This window comes from Theropithecus gelada, chromosome 9, assembly GCF_003255815.1.
Source record: "Theropithecus gelada isolate Dixy chromosome 9, Tgel_1.0, whole genome shotgun sequence".
Taxonomy (NCBI): domain Eukaryota; kingdom Metazoa; phylum Chordata; class Mammalia; order Primates; family Cercopithecidae; genus Theropithecus; species Theropithecus gelada.
The window spans coordinates 34773856-34800607 of record NC_037677.1 but is presented as its reverse complement, the minus strand read 5'-3'; the positions used below and the strand labels follow the sequence as shown (position 1 = coordinate 34800607).

The window sequence follows — 26752 nt, the reverse complement described above, 5'->3', positions numbered from 1 at the left end:
AAGTTAGGAATCTCATGTCAAGATGCAATTTAAATCCATGGGAATCGGGGCAGTCACATAGGGAGAGGGCGGAAGAGAAATGCAGTCCCAGGGCTACAGTCCCTTCCTTGAGGAACCCAGGCTGGACTGAGGAAAAGGAGCCAAAAAGGGATTCAGGAATGACCAGTGAGTAGCGAAGGCCGCTCCTTGGAAGGCTCTGAAAACATACAGGAGAGGCAATGAGTGCTTGGGGTCGGTTAGGAAGGGAGGCTGTATCTTAAAGGGCCTGAAGGCATAATCCTAGATAGACTACGCCTTAAAGGGCCTGGATGCTCTTCCAGGTGATAGGGTTGGATAGGGCCTTTTATTCCTTATATCAAGGTAGTGAGATGCTCATCGTAGAAAATGATTAAATATGTAAAAACGAGAAGTTAAAATCTCTTCGAAAGGCTGTATTTCGTTATTTTCCTATACATTTTTTTTCCTAGTTAAAACTATATTTCAGGGGGATTTGTTTTGTTTTTGCTTAACACTAAAAGCTTCATGAACATCTTTTTAAGACGGCTAGACAGTATTTCATAATGGAATCAAATAACCAGTCCTTTAATGGTCTGCGTTTAAGTCCTTAGTAGACATCAAATGGCTTTCTGCCAGTTTTCGTTATTTGCTCTAAGATTTCTGCTTTAGGTTGTTTAAAACAGTCATATGGATGCAGCGTCAACAATGGCTGGGGGGAGGGGGTGGAGACCAGGTGGGAGGCCCCCGGAGTCGCCCTGCAGCCTCCTTACCAACATGTCCTCTTCCTCCCGGCCCCCACCCGTCAGCAGGCCGAGCTCAGGAGCTTGTCAACAACACGGGAGGGGGGGCTCGGGTCTCCTTACAGACCTACCCAGTCCCAATTTACATTAAAAGTTGAGCCCAGGAGGTCGAGACTGCAGTGAGCCGTAATCGCGCCACTGCACTTGAGCTTGGTGACAGAGTGAGACCCCATCTCTTAAAAAATTCCAAGTCCGCACCTCCCCCCCACGACGATTCGTTAACCCCTTTTAAGTGTGAGAAGCACTGATGGAGACCGGCGGTTTCAGCTGTGCCGCACATTAGGATCAGCTGGGAGCTGGGCAGCACAGGCCACACCCCACACCAACCAGTCGGAATCCCGGCGACTGCACCAAGCCAGCGGAACCTCTCCAGCCGTGCCCATGTGCGGCCGCTTCCGAGGCCCGGTGCTCTAGGGAAGTGGGGTCGGGGGGAGCCTAACCATGGCCCGCCGAGCTGCGGTGGCTGCGGAACCGGACCCGAAAGGCAGCGTCCCTGGCCGACGTCCTCCCGAGTGAATGCGCCAAACGGGCCTGGCGCAGGGTATGGGCGCCGGACACCGCAGAGCATCCCACAGCACACGCGCTCGCTCCGCCCCGTTCGGCTCCTCGCGTTTGGGGCCGGGCCTACCCTTGGGGCGCAGGCGCGCTGACCGCCGCGGCGGGGGGTCGGCCGCCAGTGACGTCAGGACGCCGTGCGGGTTCCATCCCCCCCACAAGCCCCGGCCCCCAAGTCCCGCGCGGGCCGGCCAGGGGCGGGGCGTAGGGCCAGCTGAGCTATCCCGTCAGACCGCGCCAGTTTGAATGAAAGCTCCACAAGATGGCGGCGGTCGGGGCCGAGGCGCGAGGAGGTGAGGCTGGAGCGCGGCCCCCTCGCCCTCCCCGTTCCCAGGCAAGCTCCCAAGGCCCGGGCGGCAGGGCCGTCCCGCGGGCCAGCCAGACGGCGACGTGGCGGTTCCCCGGCCGCCGCGCCCCCGACTCCGGGACGCACGCTGCGGGCGCCTACCCTCCCCCAGGCCGCTGACCCGCCTCCCTGCCCGGCCGGCTCCCGCCGCGGAGGTGGGCACCGCGCGAGCCCGGGGCGCTTCGGCTGCGGAGCGTGGCCTCTCCGCCCGCTCGGCCCGGCCCCCTTGGCGTCTCCCGTGGTGGCTTCGGGGGTCGGGGCCGCTCCCCGGCGGTCCCCGGCTGGAGATCCCGGGGGCCCGGCTGCGACTGGCTCCTTTGTGGTGGTTCGAGCGCGGCGTGCGGCATGCGCCCGGGCCTTTGAAGTGGGAGGCGGGAAGCGACGCCCGCCGGCGTGAACATGACCTTAATATCAGAGGGGGAGAGGAAATCGGGGCGCCTGTGTGCTAAGGGGATAACCGAGGAACCCCCCCCCCCCACAAGGCGGACACGCTAGGAGGTTGAGTGCCTCGTTGGAGAGTCGCCCAGAAAGTGGGTATTTGAGGTTGCAGCCTCTGGCTTACGGTAACTCTTCCACCCACCGGGAGCTTGGTGTTATTTCTGTGGACGCTGGGGAATTGGGCACCGAGCGCGCGTGGGTGTGGGCGTCGGGGGGTGTTGGTGTCGCGCACGCTTTGAGAGCCTGAAACTTTTCCGTGCGTTCTGGAATGTAAAGGTGTTTTCAAGCTCGCCTCCTCTCCACTTGGATTATGACCTCATTATCCCCGAGTTTTTCTTCCTTGGAGAATGTCAGGGGTTACTGTGAACTAAGCTAGCGGAAGGTGTTTGTGGTGGTCATGAACTATTTAATTTTGTCAGTGAAATATTTTTCTACATTACTGGAGACTTGAGAGATTGTCGTTTTGCTTTTTTTTTAACCACGTGTTTGCAGTTTTTCATGTTCACTTTTTTTTTGTTTAAATTCTCGAAGAGCATTTCCTTTGCGGGTTGTGTTTTGAATCCTCAACTAGATAAAAATGTTTAGGAAAAGCACACAAACACACCTTGGGTAGATACTCAAGAGGAACCACCTTTATACGTGATCCCCTTAGTGAGGTCAGCTTAACACAAAACGTCCTCTAGTTTTTTTAGATGGAAGGGACTTACGGGGTCATTTCTCTCCTATCACTGTCCTACCCCCAAACGACCACTCCAAAGCAATCGGCCTCTTCCCCCACGTTTTCTGGAGGAAAATACCTTTCTCTTTACTGCTTTAGGATGGAGTCGTTTGCAGCCAGTGAGATGGTGGAAATTATGCTTAAGGGTTTCTGACAATGAAGTCTCTGTGTGAGGTGGGGAGGATGAGGAAAGGGTGCAGGAAAAGTTATTGCCGCTAACAAGTGTTCTCCCTTTCCTGAAATTACCTCAAAACATAAAAGGTGATCGCAACTACCTTGGAGAGCTACCAAGTAAAGCTTGAGTTTACTGATAGATTTTGTTTGGTAACACCAGTTTTCTCCATTTTTTTCCAGTGAATGTGACAGCCAGACAGATTGAGACCTCATTAAAGTCACATAGCTCGGTGGCTGAGCGATGGGTAGGGCAGAGGACTTTTGATCCTGTCTAGTGCTTACCATGACACTAGCCCTAACACCAAGTTTGTTCCATTTTCCTAAACGTGTTTGTTAATTTACACTTTAAATTCAGTGTGGTAACATGCTACTTACAGAAATTTGAGGGTCAAATCTTCTGGAACACAATTAGTTTCTGGCTTCTGGAGGGTTGATGATAAGTATGTCTAATTTTCTTTGAGTTTAGTACATGGCTTATGTAAATTGAACACCGTTTTAAAAGTTTGGCTTTAAAAACAATACAGTCAATAAGTATTACAAAATATCAATATACTCTCCATTTTTTTAATAACTCGAGTTTATTCACCTTGGTGATAATATATTGCAGTATGGGTAAAATAATAAGTGGAATTAAAGCTTCATGCAACATTTCAAAGAGAAAACTAACATATGAGTTTGTAACATAGAAATATATTTTAATTAGATTTCAGTTCGTTTTGTCCAGTTAAAAAAAATGAGTTATGTGTTAACGAATTATAATGTTGTTTTAAAGTATATTTTAGATGTGTTTTTAAGAATAAGTGTCCTAGAGATTTACATTTTATTAAAATAGTGATGATAGCCTATGTAGAATACAATGAAAGTAAGAAACACTACCTCTGTTGACCTGCAGCTGCATATAATTTTTAAAAAGCTTACAGACATGAAACATTTTCGAGTGACTTAATGGAAATCAACTGATGTCAGTTAAACATAGTGGAGTAGAAATCCATGAGAAAATCCAAGAACACCAATTTAACGAAATAGTTCCTTAATGTTTAACTTTTTCTTGAAGATGCATAATTGGTTTCTTGTCATAGGAATTTTTAGTCTAAAATTGCCAGTTGAAAGTTGGGGAATAGAGGGTTTTTCTCTTTTTTATTTTAATTGAATAGCTATTTCATTAGTAAAGAATTCTATTTTCTTATTGTAGCTTGGTGTGTGCCTTGCCTAGTTTCACTTGATACTCTTCAGGAATTATGTAGAAAAGAAAAGCTCACATGTAAATCGATTGGAATCACCAAAAGGAATCTAAACAATTATGAGGTGGAATACTTGTGTGACTACAAGGTAGTAAAGGTAAGGCAAATGTCTAGCCCCTTACAAGAGACCTAATCAGACTTCAGTATTTCATATTTCTGTAACGAAAAAAGAACCTTAAAAGTAAGAAAAGCTCTTCTTAATGTTTAAAAAATTCTAAGCCATAATAAATTTATGTGTCCTGTCATCTGTGTTGCCAAATAGCATTGAGAGGATTTTGAAGCTTACAATGTTCTTGCATTAGAATATTTTAGTGCTCGTATTAGTGCTCATATCACTCTACATCCAACTCTTGATTATCTCCGTGTGGGTTACCAGAGCAAATGTTTGATCTCCAATTGTCTTTCGTTTTGTTCCTGGATCATATTTCCCCACTATCACCTGAAATGAACCTACCGTTTCAAACCAATTTTAGTGTTATTGAATCTCAAGAACATCACCATTTGCATTTCCTGCCATCCTGTCAAACTCCAGATTTAGTCAGGTTCTAGGTTATAACAGAATGGCCTGGATTACGAAGTCATTTCCAGCTTTTGTTTAGTACCTTAGAACTTAAGCAAACTCGTTTCACTTCTCTAAGCCTGCCTTTATTGCTCTTAAAAAATGGCAGAGTTGTTCTCTAAAGATATTTTGATCTAAACTTTATATTTTTGAGTAATTCATCTGTCTATAGCCTACCTCTCTTTCCAAGAACTGTTTTGGTCATTAATCTACCAATTCTATTGATAAGTGAATTGGGAATCCTGTTTAAGTCTTTGTTTTCCTCCTTCATCTTCTATATTGAATCAGTCACTAAATCCCATTCTTTCAAGTTCCTTTAGTATCACTGCCTTCCCCGCTCAGTGGGATCTTATGCTTGTGCATTTCACTGGCACTCTCAGCATCCTTCAGCCCCTGAAACAGCCCCAGTCATCTGCCATCTCAGTTTACAACCTATGGACTGACCAATCCAGCTGAGCATATTATACAGTCATGCATATCAGCCCCATTATAACTTATTTCTGTTCTCACACTGCTCAGTTCTACCTGATGAGCTTTTAATCTTGCTTGCTTTTCCCATTCTTGTCAGCAGGTTTTCCAACTTGTATTACTTTTCTGGGTTTCTTACTCTACCCATTTCTTGTTTTCTGCTGAAGACCTCCTACCTCAATGAAAAATAGGATCCTTCATGTGTAAACTCTCAACTTACCTTCACCGCCAGCTGTTCACTTATTCTTACTTCCAGAGGTGTCACCATTTTTCTTTTTTCTTCCTATCTACCCCTTCTAGGACTTTCTTTTTTTTTTTTTTTTTTTTTTTAAAAAAAAGACCCGGAGTCTCGCTCTTGTCGCCCAAGCTGGAGTGCAGTGGTGTGATCTTGGCTCACTGCAACCTCCACCTCCTGGGTTCCAGCGATTCTCCTGTCTCAGCCTCCTGAGTAGCTGGGATCACAGGTACTTGCCACCATGCCCGGCTAATTTTTGTACTTTTTAGTAGAGTTGGGGTTTCACCATGTTGACCAGGCTGGTCTCAAACTCCTGACCTCATGATTTGCCCACCTTAGCCTTCCAAAGTGCTGGTATTACAGGTGTGAGCCACTGCACCCTGCTGCATTTTTTTTTTCTTCTCTGGTGTCTTGTTTATATCAAGCTCTCTTTTTTTACAGATATATCTCAGTCAGTAAACATATTCAGATCTTCCCTAACCTTCAAAGAATCTTCTTTGGCCTTGCCTCTCCACTCATGCAAGTGTTTGTCTTTTTCTACTACTGCATGTCCCATTGACTTTTTTAACGGTTTTGTTGAGATATAATTCACATGCTGTTATACAACTCACCTATTTAAAGTGTACAATTCAAATTTTTTAAACCGGGCACAATGACTCATGCCTGTAATCCTAGCACTTTGGGAGGCCAAGGCAGGCAGATCACTCGAGGTCAGGAGTTCGAAACCAGCCTGGCCAACATAGTAAAACCCTGTCTCTACTAAAAATACAAAAATTAGCCAGGTATGGTGGCGGGCCCCTGTAATCCCAGCTACTCAGGAGGCTGAGGCAGGAGAATTGCTTGAACTCCAGAGGTGGAGGTTGCAGTGAGTTGAGATCATGCCACTGCACTCCAGCGTGGGCGACAGAGCAAGACTCAGTCTCAAAAAAAAAAAAAAAAAAAAAAACCCACAAATTTTCTAGTGTACTTTAGGAGTCAGTTTTAGAACACTTTTCGTTATCCCAAAAAGAAACACTAAACCCCTTAGCTACCACCCCTTACCCCAGATTTCCTCAATTACCCTTCTACCTCCAGCCCTAGGCAACCACTACATCTGTCTGTCCATTTGCGTATTTGGACATTTCATATAAAAGGAGTCATACCATATGTGGTCCTTTGTGATTGGCCCCTTTCAGCATGTTTTCAAGGTTCATCCATGTTGTAAAATATATCAGTATTTCATTCCGTCTTATTGCCAAATAATATTTCATTGTATGGATATAGCACATGTAATTTATTCATCACTTCGTGGACATCTTGAGTTGTTTCCATTTTGGGACTATTATAAATAATGCTGTTCTGAACATTCGTCTACAGGGTTCTGTGTGGACATAAGTTTTCATGGTTCTTGGGTATATACCAAGGAGTAGAATTGCTGGGTCATATGGTGACTCTGTGTTTAACTGTTTGAGGAACTGCCAGACTTTTCCAAAGCACTGCATTTTACGTTTCCACCAGCAGTGTATGAGAGTTTCAGTTCTTCACATCCTGGCAAATACATGATGTTATCTGACTTTTTGATGATAGTTGTCCTAGTGGGTTTGAAGTGGTATCTCATTGTGGTTTTGATTTGTATTTCTCTGACTAATGATACTGAGCATCTTCTCCTGTGCTTATTGGCCATTTGTATATCTTTGGAGAAATGTCTGTTCAGATCCTTTGTGCATTTTAAAAAGTGGATTGTCTGTTTAAAACATTCTTGTAATCATTCTTCACATAGTCTGGATACAAATCTCTTATTAGTATGTGATTTGCAAAAATTTTCTCCCATTCTGTGAGGTGTCTGTCCACTTCCCATTAGCTTTTTAACCCACCTTATTCTGATTTTTGCCCCTCAGTAACTCTTTTAGATGTCAGATTTGAAGACCTTGCATCTTATTCAACTTTTCCCCATTTAACACCATTGGCTACCTTTTCCTCTTTGAAACTCTCATCTTTGGAGAGATTGTCTAGGTTTAAAGTTTACCTCTTTTACAAGTTGTGTGATCTTCAGCAAGTTACTTAGCCTTTCTTTCATTTTCTTCATCTTTGAAACAAGGATCATTATTGTACCATTCTCACAGGGTGTTACTAGCATTAAATGAGTTAATATAGATAGAATGCGTGGAACAAAGGCCGGCATAGTAATTATACTATATGAGCGTTTACTGTGATTATTGTTACCTCTATTCCTACTTCTTTTCCACCTGTTTTTCTTACTGTTCTTTATGAACCTTCTTTACTATCTCTTATCCCTCCCTCCTCTGAAACGTTGATAGTCTTAAAGGCTCTGTTCTTGGCCCTCTGCTCACCTTGTAGTTGCTCTGTAGGCAGCCTCTTTCCCAGTGGTTTCTACTTGTATGTGTTTGGCTCATCATCATTCAATCTTTCTGAGGCCTTGAACCCTTTCTGGGCTTCATTTCGAACTGGATACCCTACAGGTATCCAAGTTCACATTCAAAACGGCACCTGTTTTCCTCCTTCATACCTGCGTTTTGCACTAGTGTTCCCTATCTTGGTTAACGGAAACGTAATTCTCCCACTTACCTAACCTAATGATTGCATATATCTTTAATTCTTCATTTCTTTTTACCCTCTAAATCTAATGGGTTATCATATTATGTTATCTCTGTCTCTTTGTCCTTTCCTGTTCATTCCTGCTGTACTTTCACAGAGAGAATTAGTAATAGTTACTTACGGGTCTGTGCTTACATTAAGGGAGCTACCAAGATTCTTGTACAGAATCCTGAGTTTCATAGTTCAGTTTCAGATCACTTTTGCTGTTTAGTTTCTCCTTAGTCTTTCTCATCAGTTCATCTCTTTTCTTGCTTCGGAATAAGTGACCTTCCTTTGCTCGCTTATGTCCTCAGTACCCCACATACATCCCCCATTTCTTCTGCCTGGCATAGATATTGAATCTCTAAGCCAGCATTAGTTCAGCATACCTCTGCCTTTTTTCTTCTCTTTCTCTTTTTCTTTTACAAATTCAGAGTAGGTGAAGGATCTTATGACCTTGTCCTTTTCTTGTGTGGCCACCTCCACTTAGCTCATGAAAGACACTGTCTCAGTACCATATTCCACCATGCCATTATAGTTGTTCCTTAAACCTAGCTCTGATTGCATTCAAGCCTTGCTTTAGACCTTTTCATGGTTCCCTGTTTACCAGTCTCATCTGAGACACGTTAGCATAGGACCAAGGTTTTTTGTCATCTGGCTACCCGCCGCCTTTCCAGCCTCATCTCTTGTCATCTATCCTATTTTCTGAAATGGAAATATTTATAGATTATTTCATTTAGCTAAGATGTACTGAGCACCTTTATGAGCTAGGTACTGTTCTAAGCATTGAAAACATAGCTCAAAAACAGACACAGCTTGCATTCTAATGCCTTGAACATATGCACTTTTGTGTCCCCTTTCCTTATCTAATTCCCTCTTCAGAATACTACCATTTCTCTTCCCTGCTTCGCAAAATCCTACACAGCCTGCACAGTTCAGTGCAAAGGTCACCACCTATTGTAGAACCACCTGCCGTTTCTCACCTCCAACAAAATTAGTTGATTTATGTTCAGGATTTACAAAGCACCATTCTTGCCATTATTCTAGAACTTGTAACACTTTATGGTCTTATTTGTATCAGATCTTCCCTGCTAAATCATCCACCATTTGAGGGCCAGGACTGTCTCATTGTAGTCCCGGTACAGAACGGGTGTTTAGTCCGTGGTCATTGAATTGAATTGTCTTTTGCTTCGGTCATGTTTCTAGGGCATACATTCACTATTAGACTAGGCCTTCCTGGCTTCATGCTTAGATGATAGCAGCATTCTGTTGACTCGTGTCTCCTGTTTGTTTTTCTCGTAGACTTACTCAACAATTATTTGAGTTTCTTCTGTTTGCCAGGCATTGTGTTAGGCACTGGGAATCAAAAGATTAATAAGAAACTCCCTCACTATAAAGAACTCACAGCCTAGTGAGAAAGTTTGACAAATAGCCCGTTGCAGTGTAGATGTATAAAAAGTGCTGTGGCACACATCATTACAAGATCTGTGGGAGGTGCACCTTGGATAGGTCACAGAAAGCTTCCCAGAAGTGATGTCCAATTGGAGCCTGTCCAAAGATGAGCATTGTAATTGTCTGTGGCTTCTGTCTGGAGAATGAGGTGATAGTAGATGGACGTGGGAAAGAATGAGAGGTGAATGAAGGACTTTTCAGCCATCCTAAGGCAATGGGGAGTTAGTTGGCAGGTTCTAAAGAGAGTGACACATCAGGTTTGTAATTGAGAGAATTTTCTCTCTGCAAAAAAGAAAGGGGATTGATAGAGAGGGGGATAACACGTGCACGGCTGCATGTTCTGAATGGCTGTCATAGTAACCAGGCCAGAAACAGTGGTGCTTGGACTAAAGTATTAATGATGTTAAGGAAAAGTAGGTGTGCGGTTCTTCTGTTCTTTTTTAAAAAATAAGGATGTAAAATGTATGTCTGTGGCTTGTGGTCACAGGGTTGGGTGGGGGTATGGCAGTGAGGGTGCCAGGTCTAGGGAAAATACAGGTTTCTGACTTGGGCAGTGGTTTAGACAATGTTACTGTTCCCCAGGAATACAGGAGTAGGAACTAGATTGGGCTTGGGGACCCATTTCTGGTGGGTTTAAATTCTACTTAAAATGTACTCAACTTTCTTGAGTACTTTCAAAATGTACTTTCTTGAGGACATTTTAAGTGGGACTTAAACCAACTGGAAGTGGGGCTCAAATCAATAGTGAGATCTAACTAGAAACATAGATCCTAAAGTAATTGGCAAAAAGATAGAGAGGGAAGCCTTGGGAGTGGATGCAGTTTCCTATTCATGAACTCAGCTAATATTTACTGGCCATCTACCATGTCCTGCACTAGGAATTGGGAATCTGAGCAATGAGTGATATGAGGGTATGGTCCCTGATACTTTGGAGTTTATTTTTCAGTGAGAGTAGAAATACCTTAAATGCAGTTGGACAAAGTACTTACTGTAGTTGAGGTAAGTGTTGATGTGACAGAAGGATCTCACTTATCCTGGAGAGACTGGGCAGGTATCCCTGAGGAACTGATGTTTCAACTTAGTACTAAAGGAAGAAAGGGATACGTGGGAGGGATTTCGAGGCAGAAGACAACCTGACTTCAAGGAGTAGAAAGAGGGCCTTCAAGGAATAGAGGATATGAGTGGAACAGAGCAAGTAGGAGGGAGCGCGATGAGGCTGGCGGGATGGGCAGGCCCCAGAGAGTGCTGCTCCTCATAGGCTGAGGACAGGATTTTGGACTTCCTCTTAAGGGCGTAGAGTACCATTTAGTAGTTTTAAGCAGGGGAGCGGTGTGCTGAGATGTATGTGTTGAAAACATGACTCTGGCTGTTGTGCCCTGAATGGGTTGAGGGTGGCAAGAGGCGATTGCAGTAGCCCAAGCAAAGCAAATATGAACAGAGAACAAGGACTGAGGATGAGCTCTGAGAAGTAGGTGGGGACACTCGTAGGAAGGACTGTCAGAGACTGAGACACACTGGCAAGAGAGGTAGTCAGAAAATAGGAAGAGTTGGCCGGGCGCAGTGGCTCACGCCTGTAATCCCAGCACTTTGGGAGGCCGAGGCAGGCGGATCATGAGGTCAGGAGATTGAGATCATCCTGGCCAACATGGTGAAACCCCATCTCTACTCAAAATATAAAAATTAGCTTGGTGTGGTGGTGCTTGCCTGTAATCCCAGCTGCTCGGGAAGCTGAGGCATGAGAATCACTTGAACCCAGGAGGTGGAGGTTGCAGTGAGCCGAGTTCGTGCCACTGCACTCCAACCTGATGACAGAGCAAGACTCGGTCTCCAAAAAAAAAAAAAAAAAGGAAAGAAAGAAAATGGGAAGAGTAAATCATGGGAACCAGAGGAAAAGATGATGTCAGCAGGAGAGTATTAAACAGTAGGTCAAAGAACTGGAAAGAATCCACTGGATTTAGTAATGGAGGGTCACTCATTCCCTTAGAGCACCTCTGAGAAGAGCCAAAGGAATGAATTAAAGAATGAACCAGACCGGATGCGGTGGCTTACGCCTGTAATCCCAGCACTTTGGGAGGCTGAGGCAGGTGGATCACCTGAGGTCTGGAGTTTGATTCAGCCTGACCAACATGGAGAAACCCTGTCTCTACTAAAATTACAAAATTAGCCGGACGTGGTGCATGTCTGTAATCCCAGCTACTCGGGAGGCTGAGGCAAGAGAATCGCTTTAATCTGGGAGGTGGAGGTTGCAGTGAGCTGAGATCGCGCCATTGCACTCCAGCCTGGCTACAAGAGTGAAACTCCATCTCAAAAAAAAAAAAAAAAAAAAAAAAATTAACTGGAGGTGAGAAAGTAGAGTTAAGTAGGATGGACAATTCTTCCATGAATCGTAGCTTTCAAGAAAACGAGAGGGCTACATGGGTATAAGGGTGTTTATAATTTTTTTCAAGTTTTTTTGAAAAGACCATTGTGATAGTATTTTTTTTTTAATTTTGAGGAAATACTATGCATGTAGTTTTAAAAAGTGAATGTTATAAAAGGTCAGATACTGACATCTACGCCGTGACCTAGTTTCAGTCTCTCATTCTTAGCAACTTAATATGTCTTTTAGAAATTCCCCACATATACAAGCGTTTATATCTCAGAGGAGGTTTAGTTTTATTTTGCTTTTTAAAAATGGAGCCTGTTTAAATGCTTGTGAGAACCAGCAGAGATACTGAAGAGACAAGAAGAATTGACCAAGGAAGTGCGTCTCTCTTTTCATGTCTGCATCCACCTTCTCTCTAGCTCCATGGCCATGGAAGGCTGGAAGTTAAGGCAGTTAATGCCTGGTGGTTTCCATTTTCTCTTTGCATTAGGAACACAGGTCATACATCACTGAAAATAACACAGGATGTAGGGATGGGAACCTTGAACAAAGTGGAGGAGGTCTGAAATAGCCAACTTGAGAAATGGAAAGAATTCTGTGGGGGGAGTCAAAAGGTTGTTACTATTATAAATTCATGTCAAGGGTCAAGTTGAACTTAAAGGGTGTTAATTGTAGTAGTACTTAGTCTCAATGCAAGGCGATTTTTCTGCAGCATTATTGTTACTACATCACCCCTTCACACAGAATAATTTCTGACAATACGAGTATGTAAGATAGTTCAGTGAAGAACAAGATCCTCTGTACACATTGATGGACATGCACATAGCTTAGTAAGCTAAGCAATAAATATTGCCTATAGCTTTGGTTTCTTAAAGTATACAGGTACTTTTGTGTTTCGAGAACCACCCCTGTGCGGCATGGCACAAAATAATACTGGTCCACATCTGACAGTAGATTGATATTCCTAAAACACTGATTGAACCTAGGGTGGTTAAGAACTAGAATAACATAGAAATCATTATACTACAACCTGTATTTGAGAGATCAGGAAAACAGAGCTCTAAGAAAATACTTTAACAATGTCATGTGGCTCACTTTTTTCAATTCTGTGTCTCTAACCCGGCTGTCACAATTCCTACTCTTACTGGCATGAAAATTCAGTGATTTTCCGTGACTATAATAGTTCTCAGACTATGCTCCTGTGGAACCGTGTGTTTTCATAATCAAATTCCAGTTATTTATTTAGAAACAAGGTCTCACTCTGTTGCCCAAGCTGGAGAGTAGTAGCGGCTGTTCTTGGCTCACTGCAGCCTTGACATCCCAGGCTCAAGCGATCCTCCCATCTTGGCCTCCTGAGCAGCTGAAACCACAGGCAATGTGCCACCACAGGCATGTGCCACCACATGCTGCTAATTTGTAGAGACAAGGTCTCACTATATTGTCCAGGCTGGTCTCCAACTCCTGGGCTCAAGCAATCCTCCTGCCTCAGCCTCCCAAAGTGAGCCACTGTGCCCAGCCAGATTCAGGTTATTTTAACACTGATATTGAATATGATGATTATTTCAAAATTGGTAGAAAAAATTAGCTAGTGGAAAGACACATTTTTTTGTTCTTTGTCTTCCCATATGTTTCTTTTAAAGTTTTGGTGTTTGCTGCCACTTGTTGGCTATAGACAGCAGGTGACAAATACTGAGAAACCATGAATTGCTACCTCCAAGTTTATCAGCTTGTATTTCCTTTAAGAATTCATACAGTTAGTGTTGTGATTTGTATATTGCATACCCTTTGGTATTCGTATTTTTTTGTTATACATTCAGAAACATTTAGTCACAGCCTAAAATACGGTGGGCAGTTGTGCTCATTTGGGGGCTATAAAGAATAAGATTCCATCCCTTCCCGCAAATACCTTAGAGTTTAAATTGGAAATTGGAACAAAAAGGAGTTGGTGGTGATCAGTTCTTGGGTATGGGGACAGGAAAGACTTCATAGAAGAGGTGATATTTACGCTGTTTTAAAAGATGAGACAAGCATTCATTATGCCAATGGGAAAGGCCCTCCTAATTAGGGAGAAGTTTGTGAACAAAGCAGCAGAGGCATCAAAAGGCCTGGCATGTTGTTCATTGTGGCTAGTGTGTGTTGTGTGAATGGGGCCATCATGAAAGATGGAGCCAGAGGCGCATTAGGAAACAGTTCCAGAGTGACTTGCTTTCTGAAAAGAGGAACTTTGAACTTCATTCCCTAGGCAGGGTGGAAACCATTAACAGTTTTTAAGCAAAAAACAACAGTAACTGCTTCTGTGGATTTTTTGTTTTTACAAAAAAACTATAGTAAAGAAGGATAGAGTGTTTGAAGCTGTAAGTCTGGAATAGGGAAACCAGTTGGAAGATTAATGTAAGAATGCAGGCAAGAATTGAGGGCCTGGTGTGACTAACGCTATAGAAATAGAGATCGACAGGAAGAAGTCCATCTCTAAAGAAACTTGGTGATGATTGGATTGAGGAGAAGAAGGAATTGAGATAACCTGGTTTCTGGCTTGTGTGAGTAGGTGGACAGGTAAGATTCACCATGATGAGGAATACAGAAATAATCTGATGTGGAAGGACAGTGGTGAGTTCTGTGTGGTTAGATTGCTTTAAGAAGCATCCGGTAGGCTATTGGATATATTGGGCTACAGATAAAACTTGGAGAGTCATCAGCATATAATTAATAGTTAAAACCATGGGGTGATGAGGTTGTCCAAAGAGATCGTTTATAGTAGGAATTCTCTAAACCTGGAATCTAAATATCCTGAAATTACCCAAAATGTTTTATATGTGGTTTTTGTTAGAGAAAGGTCCATTGCTTTCATCAGATTCTCCAAAGGGATAAACATGTTCATGTGAAAAGGGGTGCCAGACAGGGTCCTGAGTGTCTCCATTGTGTAAGTGATGGGCAGGGGAAGCAGTCTCAGCAAGGAAAATACAGAGGAGCGAGAAGGAAGTCTGAGAAATGGTTAGGTGGTGGCTGTTACCTTAGAGAGGCCAAATAAGAGGGGGTTGAAGAGTCCATGGGTTTGGCAATTAATAGATTTGTAAAATTGTTCCTAACTAACAAGATGGAGTTAAATGTACTTCATGAAGCTCCCCCAGAGGCACCATGGTTTCTGAGAACTTTAAGAACCACTGGCCTACAGTAAAGTTCAAGTGTCTCAGCCAAGTAAGTGTTACGGTTGTCTAAAATTTGCTCTTGCCTTACCATTACAAGTTTTAGCTTGTTTCAACATTCTGAACCTTAAAGCTAGACAGATCCATCTCTTCACTATTTTTTTGATACTTCATGCAAATCTTAGCTTTCAGCTTTTGCCCATGTTTTTCATCTTCCCTGCCATGTTCCCTACTCAATCACTGCTCTCACTCCTTCAGAGTGTAGTGTGTACTGCTTTCTGTCTTCCCTTTTCTTACTGTCTGAGCTGTATTGATTTCCCTCTATATTCTGGTGATAATGTCTTACGTTGCTACTTATTTCACGTTATTGCTGCCTTTTCCCTATGAGATTTTACTCCTAAAGGCTAGTAATATATTTCCCCATACCCCCTAGTGACCAAACTTTCATATACTTATTATAGATACTAAAATACTGGAATGGCTAACTGACATCAAAGATAGTTGGGGGAGATGTCTTTTATTTTTTTTGGATACAGGATCTCACACTGTCACTCGGGCTGGGCTGGAGTGCAGTGGTGTGATCTTGGCTTACTGCAACCTCCGCCTCCCAGGTTCAAGCAATTCTCCTGCCTCAGCCTCCCAAGTAGCTGGGATTACAGGCACCTGCCCGCCACTATGCCCAGCTAATTTTTTGTATTTTTACTAGAAATGGGGTTTCACCATGTTGGCCAGGCTGTTCTTGAACTCCTGACCTCATGATTCACCCGCCTCGGCTGGGTAATGTGATTAAGAAAAAATTCATATGATGTATTCCAAATTACATAGGAGTGATTTATGGATCATTTTTGCCACTGGGATTCCATTTCTATAGGTAATCAAGAGTTGATTACATGTCAGAATAAGATACTGATATAATAAGCTTATGAACGTTTTGGCCTTTATTTGGCATTTTAGCTTATTGAATTTGTTTCTTAAAGTGGTTTTCTGTGTAAAATTATTTTTCAAAGTGGAAATATCTTAATAAAATATGCTTATAAAATATAAGTCTACCAAGTTGACACAGAATCTTACTAATATTTCTATACTAGTCTGCTATACGTATTCATGTTTTATAAGCATATTTCCTGTTCATAAATTCAAGTAGGTACCAATGTGATTAGCATATAAAACTTGTTCATTTAAAATGCAAGTGATTCATGTAAGATTAAATACAATTAATTATTTTGGAAATAACGTCAGTGGCCAGTGTTTTTGATGTTCCTGGATGATTTAACCATTGACTTAAAGCCACCATTTCTGTTTCTTTCATTGTTTACTGGGAATATTTGGCATAACCCGGGCTATGGTAGGAAAAACTGTAGCCAAAAAAAGAAAAAGAGGACTAGGGTTGCATTGCTTTATTCTAGCATCTGAAAAATTTAAAATGTTTAGAATTAAGGGGAGTAGCAAAGTTAGATGCTGCCAGTTGGATCTCGTATCTACTACAGTGTGAACAGATACCCGCCAACAGCAATCCTGAATTGTAGCGGTCACCTGAAAGGAGGAAGAAATCCTTAGGCCTTAATGGGGCTCAATTTGACAAATACTAAAATGTACATCAAAGCTTTTATTTTTTTCCTGGAACCATAATATGTATTTCCACAGAATGCAGTTTTTGTGCATATCCGCACACTATTTAATCACATTTTTTAAGAGAAAAAAACTTTTGACCAATTTTCAAAAGAAAGCAAAGTTCTTTTAATTCACAAGGATTACTGCTTGTTCAATAGAATATAATGAAACAAAACATTAAGATGCAGATAGTGGGGATAAAATAAGCACACTCCTGGGTGGGCGCCTGGTTCCTGCACAGCTGCCTCATGGTGTCCCTCAGCTCAATTTGTGCCTCAGCAACATGGCAGATATCACATGGCTTAGACCTTTAGTCATTAATGCATTATAACTGTTAAAACAACTGTCATGGACATCTGTACTTCATATAAAAACTTTCTTAAAATTCTCAGGGAAAAGCAGTTATCTCAACAAGATTTTTCAGTATCTATGACTTAAAATGATAATGTAACTGTCCAATGCAGTTTAATCCCCTTTTTATTTCAGAAGACATTTTATGATCTAATGTTACCCCTTGGGCATGTGGCTATATATTATTCCAGAAGAAAAAAAAAAATTACTGAGACCACTTCAAAATTTATTAGACACACAAGTGTGTTTTTTATCTTTTATTTTTTACTTTTTTTTTTTTTTTTTTTTTTAACATGGAGTCTCGCTCTTCTGCCCAGGCTGGAGCGCAGTGGCTCACTCACAGTCTTGGCTCACTGCAACCTCCTCCTCCTGGGTTCAGGCGATTCTCCTGCCTCAGCCTCCCAAGTAGCTGGGATTACAGGTGCCTGCCACCACACCCGGCTAATTTTTTGTATTTTTAGTAGAGAGGGTTTCGCCATGTTGGCCAGGCTGGTCTCGCACTCCGGGCCTCAAGTGATTCACCCGCCTCGGCCTCCCAAAGTGCTGGTATTACAGGCATGAGCCACTGCGTCAAGCCTTAACTGCCTTTTTAAAAAGAAACTTAAACATGGCATTTCCTTACCTTAAGGGAGGAAAACAGAGTCACTGGAGTGAAAAGACAAGATACCGTGGTGCCTTGTTGCCAAGGCATTGTGGCCAACAACAGTGTGAGGGATAAATTAGAATAGTTGCTATTAGGTGGCATAAGTGCCTGCTACCTCATCCAGTCATGGTTGAGTCTGAATCAGCATTCTCTAGAAGAGAGCTGTCCGATAGAAATGTAATGCGAGCTGCAGACGCCATTCAGCATCTACTAACCACATTGAACAAAGTAAAAAGAAACAGCTGAAATTGCTTTCAAGAATATATTTGATCCAATATATCCAAATATTATTTAAACCTGTAATCAAGATTTTAAGTTGAGATACTTAATGTTCTTTTTTTTTTTTTTTTTTTGTATAATACTAAGTCTTTAAAATTCAGTGTGATTTTTTTTGCTTTGTTTTTTGTTTGTTTGAGACGGAGTCTTGCACTGTGTCGCCCAGGCTGGAGTGCAGTGGTGCAATCTCAGCTCACTACAACCTCTGCCTCGCAGGTTCAAGCGATTCTCGTGCCTCAGCCTTCCTAGTACTGGGATAACAGGCACGCACCACCACACCCAGCTAATTTTTGTGTTTTTAGTAAAGATGGGGTTTTCCCATGTTGCCCAGGCTGGTCTCGAACTCCTGGGCTCAAGCGATCCATCCACCTTGGCCTCCCAAAGTGCTAGGATTACAGGCATGAGCCACTGTGCCCAGCCTTAGTGTGTATTATATTTTAAGCATATCTCAATTTGGATTGGCTACATTTCAAGTTTTCAGTAGCTACATGTGGCTAGTTATAACTGTATTGGACAGTTCATCTCTAGAACATCCAGAGAATGTGTGCCCATGCTGTTGAGAAATGAGTTCCCTCGTGTCTGGTGTATGATATTAAGTTATGGACATTAAGAATGCCTGAATCTATTGCTGGCCAAGTAAGCCACTAACCTAGGTCATAAAGAGTTAGCTTTGAGACCATCTATTTCCATGATCAAAATAAATACATCTGGGTTTAACCTACATCACCATTTAGTAACATAGTCATAAGTTTCAGTACCTTCATCTTTTTCCAGGTAAAACTCTATAGCCTCTTATCAAATATGTTATGCCACATCTAAATTCCATATTTTATGTAATATAAGGAAAAATATTTTTATTTGTATGATTTATACTTCATGTGTTAGGAACCTGTGACTACATGTTCTGAACTGTTAGTAATAAAAATGGTAATGGATACCTTACTCTTGAAGATTTTTAATTATTTTCGGTAAAACTGGGAAATAGCCATCTGATTTGCATTTTATTTTCTTTTGTATTTTAAGGATATGGAATATTATCTTGTAAAATGGAAAGGATGGCCAGATTCTACAAATACTTGGGAACCTTTGCAAAATCTGAAGTGCCCGTTACTGCTTCAGCAATTCTCTAATGACAAGCATAATTATTTATCTCAGGTAAAGAAAGGCAAAGCAATAACTCCGAAAAACAATAACAAAACTTTGAAACCTGCCATCGCTGAGTACATTGTGAAGAAGGCTAAACAAAGGATAGCTCTGCAGAGATGGCAAGATGAACTCAACAGAAGGAAGAATCATAAAGGAATGATATTTGTTGAAAATACTGTTGATTTAGAGGGCCCACCTTCAGACTTCTATTACATTAACGAATACAAACCAGCTCCTGGAATCAGCTTAGTCAATGAAGCTACCTTTGGTTGTTCGTGCACAGATTGCTTCTTTCAAAAATGTTGTCCTGCTGAAGCTGGAGTTCTTTTGGCTTATAATAAAAACCAACAAATTAAAATCCCACCTGGTACTCCCATCTATGAATGCAACTCAAGGTGTCAGTGTGGACCTGATTGTCCCAATAGGATTGTACAAAAAGGCACACAGTATTCGCTTTGCATTTTTCGAACTAGCAATGGACGTGGCTGGGGTGTGAAGACCCTTGTGAAGATTAAAAGAATGAGTTTTGTCATGGAATATGTTGGAGAGGTATGTATAATTTGCCACGTAGTAAATGATGGGCATGTAAGGTTTATACTTTTGGAAAATTGCCTTTTTATCTCTGTAACAGATACTTGGTACATTTTGAAATTTTCATTTGCAGATATGTAGAAATTTATTTTCTGATTTAGGAGAAGAGTTCACTGGCATGTTTAGAAATAAAAAACTTTTATGTGAACAAAACAATATGTTAAATCGATATAGTCATCTTTCAACAAATACACATTCCTAGTAGTCAAACCTAGCATTTGTAAAATTTAAAATATGACAAATGTTTTTATCCAAAAGTCCTAAGAAGAAACTCAGATGTAACACATGCTGCTTTGAAACTTGAAAGTTTTAATTTACTTCATCTATTTGACCAAATATGGTTAAATGTAGTTGGCAGAACTCTATTTTGGATCAACATGGAAGATACTATATTTGTAAGTATTGTAAAATATACACAAGCATTTGTTGCATCCGTAAGAAAATTAGGCTCTGTGCATCTGTAACTTACTTTTGAATTGTGAAGACCATTCTCAAAACTACCATACAAATACTAGCAAATTTATTTTTATACAAATCATATATCTATGTGTATAGATATATGAATGTAAAAAGTATTTGCCATGTGTCACATACTATTCTAAGCACTTGATGTATTAATTCACTAATCCTCTCCAAAACTCAGTGAGGTAGTACTATTTCTTTTTTGTTTTTTTTTTTCTTGAGAGGTAGTACTGTTATGTCCATTATTATAGAGAAATTGAACACCTTGCCCGAGGTCACACAGGTCACATAGTAATAAGAACCAACATTCAGAGCTCCAAAATCAGTCGTCTTCACCATGACACCACACTGCTTCAAACTGAAGGGTAGGTTGAGCTGTGACTAGAAAGACAGGAGCATGGCTACATATCCGGAGTTGTCAACTCTGGATTTTTTAGTTGGAATTGGGTCACCTATAATTATCTGTGTTCATCTAGAATTCTGAAACTAAACTAGGTGTCTGTTTTGATTCTTATACTTTTAGACAGTGGTAGGTTATTATAAATTATTCAGTATACAAGATCTTACATAATCAAATTATTCTTTTTGTTAACCAGAAGTTTTTAAGTTGCATTCTTAATGAGTGCAGCAGCCAAATTTGGTTGGTAACATAAAGCACTTTAGACACTTTCAGTTTCTTAAGCTGAGCGTGTCATAAAACTGTGTTCTTAAGAGCTGAACTGTGGATGACGATCTTAGACTTACAGAATTGCATGAAAATAATGTATTCTACAAAAACGAAACCTTCCATTCCAAAGTTAACATAGCTTCTCCCCTGTATTTTTAACAATTTTCCATTTGTAACTGCATATAGATAAGTTACAGGAAAAATGTGTCTGGATCATAATTTAGAGCATATACTTGCAGATTTAGTCTTTAACTTTCAATTTTGTCCTGTAGAGAGCTATGGTTGTAGCTTTTTGAACATCCTAATTATAATGAAAGTAATGCAGTGTTTCAACTTACTGCTCAAATCCTGTTTAAAAAGTCATAAATCAACTGGGTACAGTTAATCCCAGCACTTTGGGAGGTCAAGGCTGGAGGCTCACTTGAGCCCAGGAGTTCCAGACCAGTGTGGGCAACAGAGTGAGACCCCACATCTCTACAAAAACTAAATCATTAGTTGGGCATGGTGGTATGTACCTGTGATCCAGCTATTCAGGAGGCTGAGGCAGGAAGATCACTTGATCCCAGGAGTTCAAGGATGCAGGGAGTCATGATGGCACCACTGCATTCTAGCCTGAGTGACAGAGTGAGACCCTGTTTAAAAAAAAAAAAAAGTCATCAATCTTTTGCATTATCATTTTGCTTCCCCTCATTTTCCCACCTCTTTCCATCTGACTCCTAGTGTGAATGTTTGCTTTGATGACACTCGAATTTCTTACTTTTTAAATATTTGTAGGTATTTGCATATTAATAGACATGTAGATGAATGCTTCTTTAGTTCAGTAGCTACGTAATATACTGTAGTTTTTTCTGTTTAGGTAATCACAAGTGAAGAAGCTGAAAGACGGGGACAGTTCTATGACAACAAGGGAATCACGTATCTCTTTGATCTGGACTATGAATCTGATGAATTCACAGTGGATGCGGCTCGATACGGCAATGTGTCTCATTTTGTGAATCACAGCGTAAGAAGACATACGTAAACTTTAGACGCGACTAACAATTCAACCTAGTACTAGTTTCCATAGCTAAAAAATAATTCTCTTTAAACTACATATCCTTTTAACATTTCCAAAATACGTATTTTATAATGAGGGCAGCTTCTGTTAAGTTATGGTATTATTGCTGTACTAGGAAAAGTAAACATTGAGGTGCCTACCGAGTATTAATAGCATGTATTTTGCAAGAGTCTTTACATATGTTACTTCATTTAAACTTTCTAGTAACTTTGTACGGTAGGCATTATTTTCATATTACAATGAGCAGAGCAATTAAGAGGTAAAGTGTCCAAGAATTACACAGAACTGTGTCTTAATGGAAGTTAACACGACTAAATTTTAGGATGTACAAACTAAGGTAAATGTATTTTCTTAAAATGTAAACATGTTACAACTTTTTATAAAATTTAAATATTTGTAGAGTATTTATGTAGGGCTATTTTTCTAAATTATAAATTAGTATTTTTCCTTGCCTTTTAATGTCTGAAAACACTTAGAATATAGCTGGAACTTAACTGCAGAATTCTGGACTCTATAAAAACTATTTCCAAAAATTAGGGAAGTTAATAATTTTGGGTTACCTACTAAGTACTAAGTGGATAACATTAGGCTTGTTAGGTTGACATTATCTTCATTTTGTAGATAATAAGGATAGTGTGTCTCACAAAGTTATATAGCTGAACATATAAAGGAAGGTAGACCATGTTAAACTTTTGATGGATTTCATAGTAAGAAATTAGTGTATGATTAGCAGACACCTTCTGGTCCCTTGTTTGTTGATTAACATTGAAGAATTTTTTTCTTAATGATAAATTCGAGATAGTCTCAAAATAGAGATATTCTATCCAAAGACCATTACACAGTTTTGATTCCTTAGTATGACTCACTACATCTTCTTTCTTGCATATTCCATAAGTTTTACTGTTGTATTCTCAAAACATTGAAGAGTTTGGATCAAAAGTTTAAGCAGTGAAACTCCATACAGTGTAACATTTGATTTCTGTAGTGCAGATTTGATTTTTTAAACACAGTTATTCTAGTTCTTTAAAGTATATGCCTTACTGAAATAGTTACAGGTGAAATAATAATGTAATCTGGGATTTGCATTGAAATTCTCCAGGAAAAAAAGAAACTTGGGACTAGATGACTAAGATTGGCAAGCATGTTACTAATTGTTGAAGCTGCATAGTGGATACATAGGGATTTCTTATTTTCTCTATTTTATACTTGTCTGAAATTTTTATAAGGGAAAACAATCTTTTTAAATGTGCATGCCTCAAAGACCTCTAAGCAATAAGCAACTTAATTTCCAGTGGAACTTAAATCTCTTGGAAAGTAAACATTTTATATGGCATGTAGAAGGGCTTGTTCACACCGTTTTTACTTAAATGGATTCTAATGTTCCTTTTTAGTGTGACCCAAATCTTCAGGTGTTCAATGTTTTCATTGATAACCTCGATACTCGTCTTCCCCGAATAGCATTGTTTTCCACGAGAACGATAAATGCTGGAGAAGAGCTGACTTTTGATTATCAAATGAAAGGTATGCTTTTCAAGTACAGTTTATTTGTTGTCAGTTTCAATATGAAGAATCAAATCCGACTAGGAAGAGACCTTAGATATCTGAAGCAAACTAATACTAAAGATGAAAAGTTGAAGCACTAAGTTGGTCATCCTAAGGTCCAAAGCTAATCCGACAGCTAATACTACAACCCAGGTCTGCCTGACCTTCAGCTGAGGAATGGTTCTACGTCGTGTTTTCTCAGAACTTCCATTTTGGAAACTGATTTATTTATTATAGAATCTTTTCTTAATACTGTACTACTTGTATTTTTTTTTTTTTTTAACTGTGGGCTAAGCATGGTGGCTCCTGCCTATAATCCCACCACGTTAGGCTTGAGCCCAGGAATTCAAGACCAGCCTGGGTAACATGGCGAAACCCTGTCTCTACAAAATATGAAAAAACTAGCCGGGTGTGGTAGCATGTGCCTGTAGTCCCAGCTACTCAGGAGGCTGAGGTGGGAGGATGGCTTAAGACAGGGAGGTTGAAGCTACAGTTGAGACGTGAATAGCACCACTGCACTCCAGCCTGGACGACAGAGACTCTGTCTGGAAAAAAAATATATAAGCCTACAGTTTTGAATTTTTACTAAGAGATGTATATTCAAAAGATAGAAAATATGATTTAAATCACATACAGATTTATTCTACTCCTACTTAAACCTGGCTTTTAAAAAGAACATTTAATTCTATTTGCTTTATTGTGACAGTATAAATGTTTTCTTTAAGAATGACGGCCTTTACATATTGTCATTGCTTAACCTCTTACATACTGTGCTTTTATATACTGTGTGAAATGAGTGTGTATTAGATATTCCCAGTAAGTTTCATCATTTCAGAAATCCTTTCTCACAAATATGGGCTAATAACATAAACTTTACCTATTATTAACCCGCACCATCCTTTCAAGACAATTCATTATGATTTGAATCTGAATATTAACATTTATTTGTAAATATTTCAAAGGGAACTAACTACATTTCCTTGGGAGTTAACTTACTCTAAGGGTCTTGACCATGTAAGTACCCTCTAACACTGATAATAAAGCTAATATGGCCGGGCGCGGTGGCTCAAGCCTGTAATCCCAGCACTTTGGGAGGCCGAGACGGGCGGATCACGAGGTCAGGAGATCGAGACCATCCTGGCTAACACAGTGAAACCCCGTCTCTACTAAAAAATACAAAAAAGCTTAGCCGGGCGAGGTGGCAGGCGCCTGTAGTCCCAGCTACTCGGGAGGCTGAGGCAGGAGAATGGTGTGAACCCGGGAGGCGGAGCTTGCAGTGAGCTGAGATCCGGCCACTGCACTCCAGCCTGGGTGACAGAGCGAGACTCCGTCTCAAAGAAAAAAAAAAAAAAAAAAAAATCTAATATAATAGAAAATTTGAAATTTATTCTAAATTGTCTTAACTCTCTTTCTGTATTTCTTTTTCTGTGTCTTCAGGTTCTGGAGATATATCTTCAGATTCTATTGACCACAGCCCAGCCAAAAAGAGGGTCAGAACAGTATGTAAATGTGGAGCTGTGACTTGCAGAGGTTACCTCAACTGAACTTTTTCAGGAAATAGAGCTGATGATTATAATTTTTCCCCCAATGTTAACATTTTTAAAAATACATATTTGGGACTCTTATTATCAAGATTGTACCTATGTTAATTTACAATTCATGTTTCAAGACATTTGCCAAATGCCTCTGAAGAGAGGGTCACTGGGTCTCATAGATTGATTTGAAGTCTACATATCTATAGTGCTTAGAGACCAAACTAATGGAAGGCAGACTATTTACAGCTTAGTATATGTGTACTTAAGTCTATGTGAACAGAGAAATGCCTCCCGTAGTGTTTGAAAGTGTTAAGCTGATAATGTAATTAACAATTGCTGAGAGATCAAACATTCAGCTTGCCATAAACCTCAAATTTGGAGAAACAGTTAATTTGGGCAAATCCACCAGTTCTGTTTTTGCTACTCTGTTGTCATTCCTGTTTAATATTCACTGTACTTGTATTTGAGACAAATAGGTGATACTGAATTTTATACTGTTTTCTACTTTTTCATTAAAACATTGGCATCTCAATGATACAGAAATTTAAGGTATAAAATTAAATGTAAAAATTAATTTCAGCTTCATTTCATATTTTGAAGCAATCAAGACTGTTGTGATGAGTGTATGTCTGAACCTGTAATTCTTAAAAGACTTCTTAATCTTCTAGAAGAAAAATCTCTGAAGAGCTCTCTCTAGAAGTCCAGAATGGCTGGCCATTATGCTGCTTTGAAAGGACAGGATAATGGGACCAGGACGGTTTTTTGGAGTACCAAGCAAGGGGAATGGAGCACTTTAAGGGCGCCTCTTAGTAACATGAATTGGAAATTTGTGTCGAGTACCTCCGGTCTAAACAGTCTAAACAGTAAAACAAGCTGCCTGGAGAGCACCTGTACCTAATGATACTGTAATGTACATTAACATTACAGCCTCTCAATTTCAGGCAGGTGTAACAGTTCCTTTCCACCAGATTTAATTATTTTTATATTTCCAGCAGGTTCTTCTTAAAAAGTAATCTATATTTTTGAACTGATATTTGTTTTATACATGAATTTTTTTTAGATGTGATAAAGCTAAACTTGGCCAAAGTGTGTGCCTGAATTATTAGACCTTTTTATTAGTCAACCTACAAAGACTAAAATAGAATATATTAGTTTGTAAGGGGGTGGGAGGGTTCCAGCATAGTGTCGAATCTCAATCAGGAAAAACTATGCTTTCATGTCTGATTCTGAGATTTCTCATCGTGTTGTCGAAAATGATAAATGCAGCAAATCTAGCTTTCAGTATTCCTAATTTTACCTAAGCTCATTGCTCCAGGCTTTAATTACCTAAAATAAGCTTGGGTAAAATTGAACCAACTTCAAGAATGCAGCACTTCTTAATCTTTAGCTCTTTCTTGGGAGAAGCTAGACTTTATTCATTATATTGCTATGACAACTTCACTCTTTCATAATATATAGGATAAATTGTTTACATGTTTGGACCCTCAGAATCTGTTAACCAAAATTGCAGAATGGGGGGCCAGGCGTGCGTGGTGGCTCACACCTGTGATCCCAGCACTTTGGGAAGCTGAGGTAGGAGGATCACCTGAGGTCAGGAGTTCAAGACCAGCCTGGCCATCGTGGTGAAACCCTGTCTCTACTGAAAATACAAAAATTAGCCAGGCGTGGTGGCACACGCCTATAGTCCCAACTACTCAGGAGGCTGAGGCAGGAGAATCACTTGAACCCAGGAGGCAGAGGTTGCAGTGAGCCAAGATCACACCACTGCACTCTAGCCTGGGTGACACAGTGAGACTCCGTCTCAAA

At 40.6% G+C, this 26752-nt stretch overlaps 2 protein-coding genes across 8 annotated transcripts in view; one reads left to right on the top strand and one right to left on the bottom strand.

Moving 5' to 3' along the window:
- Positions 1 to 1489: 1489 nt before the first annotated feature.
- SUV39H2 (suppressor of variegation 3-9 homolog 2) lies at positions 1490 to 26749 on the top strand. Of its 6 annotated transcripts, none has more exons than XM_025396321.1 (6): positions 1490 to 1645; positions 4221 to 4366; positions 18970 to 19641; positions 21669 to 21815; positions 23261 to 23390; positions 24849 to 26749. In XM_025396321.1, exons 1-6 carry the CDS (start codon positions 1615 to 1617, stop codon positions 24953 to 24955), a joined length of 1233 nt encoding a protein of 410 aa, XP_025252106.1. In that variant the 5' UTR covers positions 1490 to 1614; the 3' UTR covers positions 24956 to 26749. The 6 variants fall into 6 exon arrangements, with proteins under 6 accessions (XP_025252106.1, XP_025252107.1, XP_025252111.1 ...); XM_025396326.1 differs by having other exon boundaries at positions 1510 to 1645; positions 18970 to 19101; XM_025396327.1 differs by having other exon boundaries at positions 1592 to 1686; positions 18970 to 19101.
- Positions 19688 to 26752, bottom strand: part of DCLRE1C (DNA cross-link repair 1C) — a 57852-nt gene continuing 50787 nt past the window's right edge. For both annotated transcript variants that reach the window (XM_025396311.1, XM_025396320.1), the window contains one exon: positions 19688 to 21444. In XM_025396311.1, the coding sequence (XP_025252096.1) occupies positions 21343 to 21444 (102 nt within the window). In that variant the 3' untranslated portion in view covers positions 19688 to 21342. The remainder of the gene's footprint in view (positions 21445 to 26752) is intronic.

Excerpts from the sequence above, each read along its gene's own strand:
- SUV39H2 (XM_025396321.1), top strand. The coding sequence starts at position 1,615 with ATGGCGGCGGTCGGGGCCGAGGCGCGAGGAG. Across the intron at positions 1,646-4,220 it reads CGGGGCCGAGGCGCGAGGAG|CTTGGTGTGTGCCTTGCCTA; the intron begins GTGAGGCTGGAG and ends TTCTTATTGTAG. Across the intron at positions 4,367-18,969 it reads GTGACTACAAGGTAGTAAAG|GATATGGAATATTATCTTGT; the intron begins GTAAGGCAAATG and ends TTGTATTTTAAG.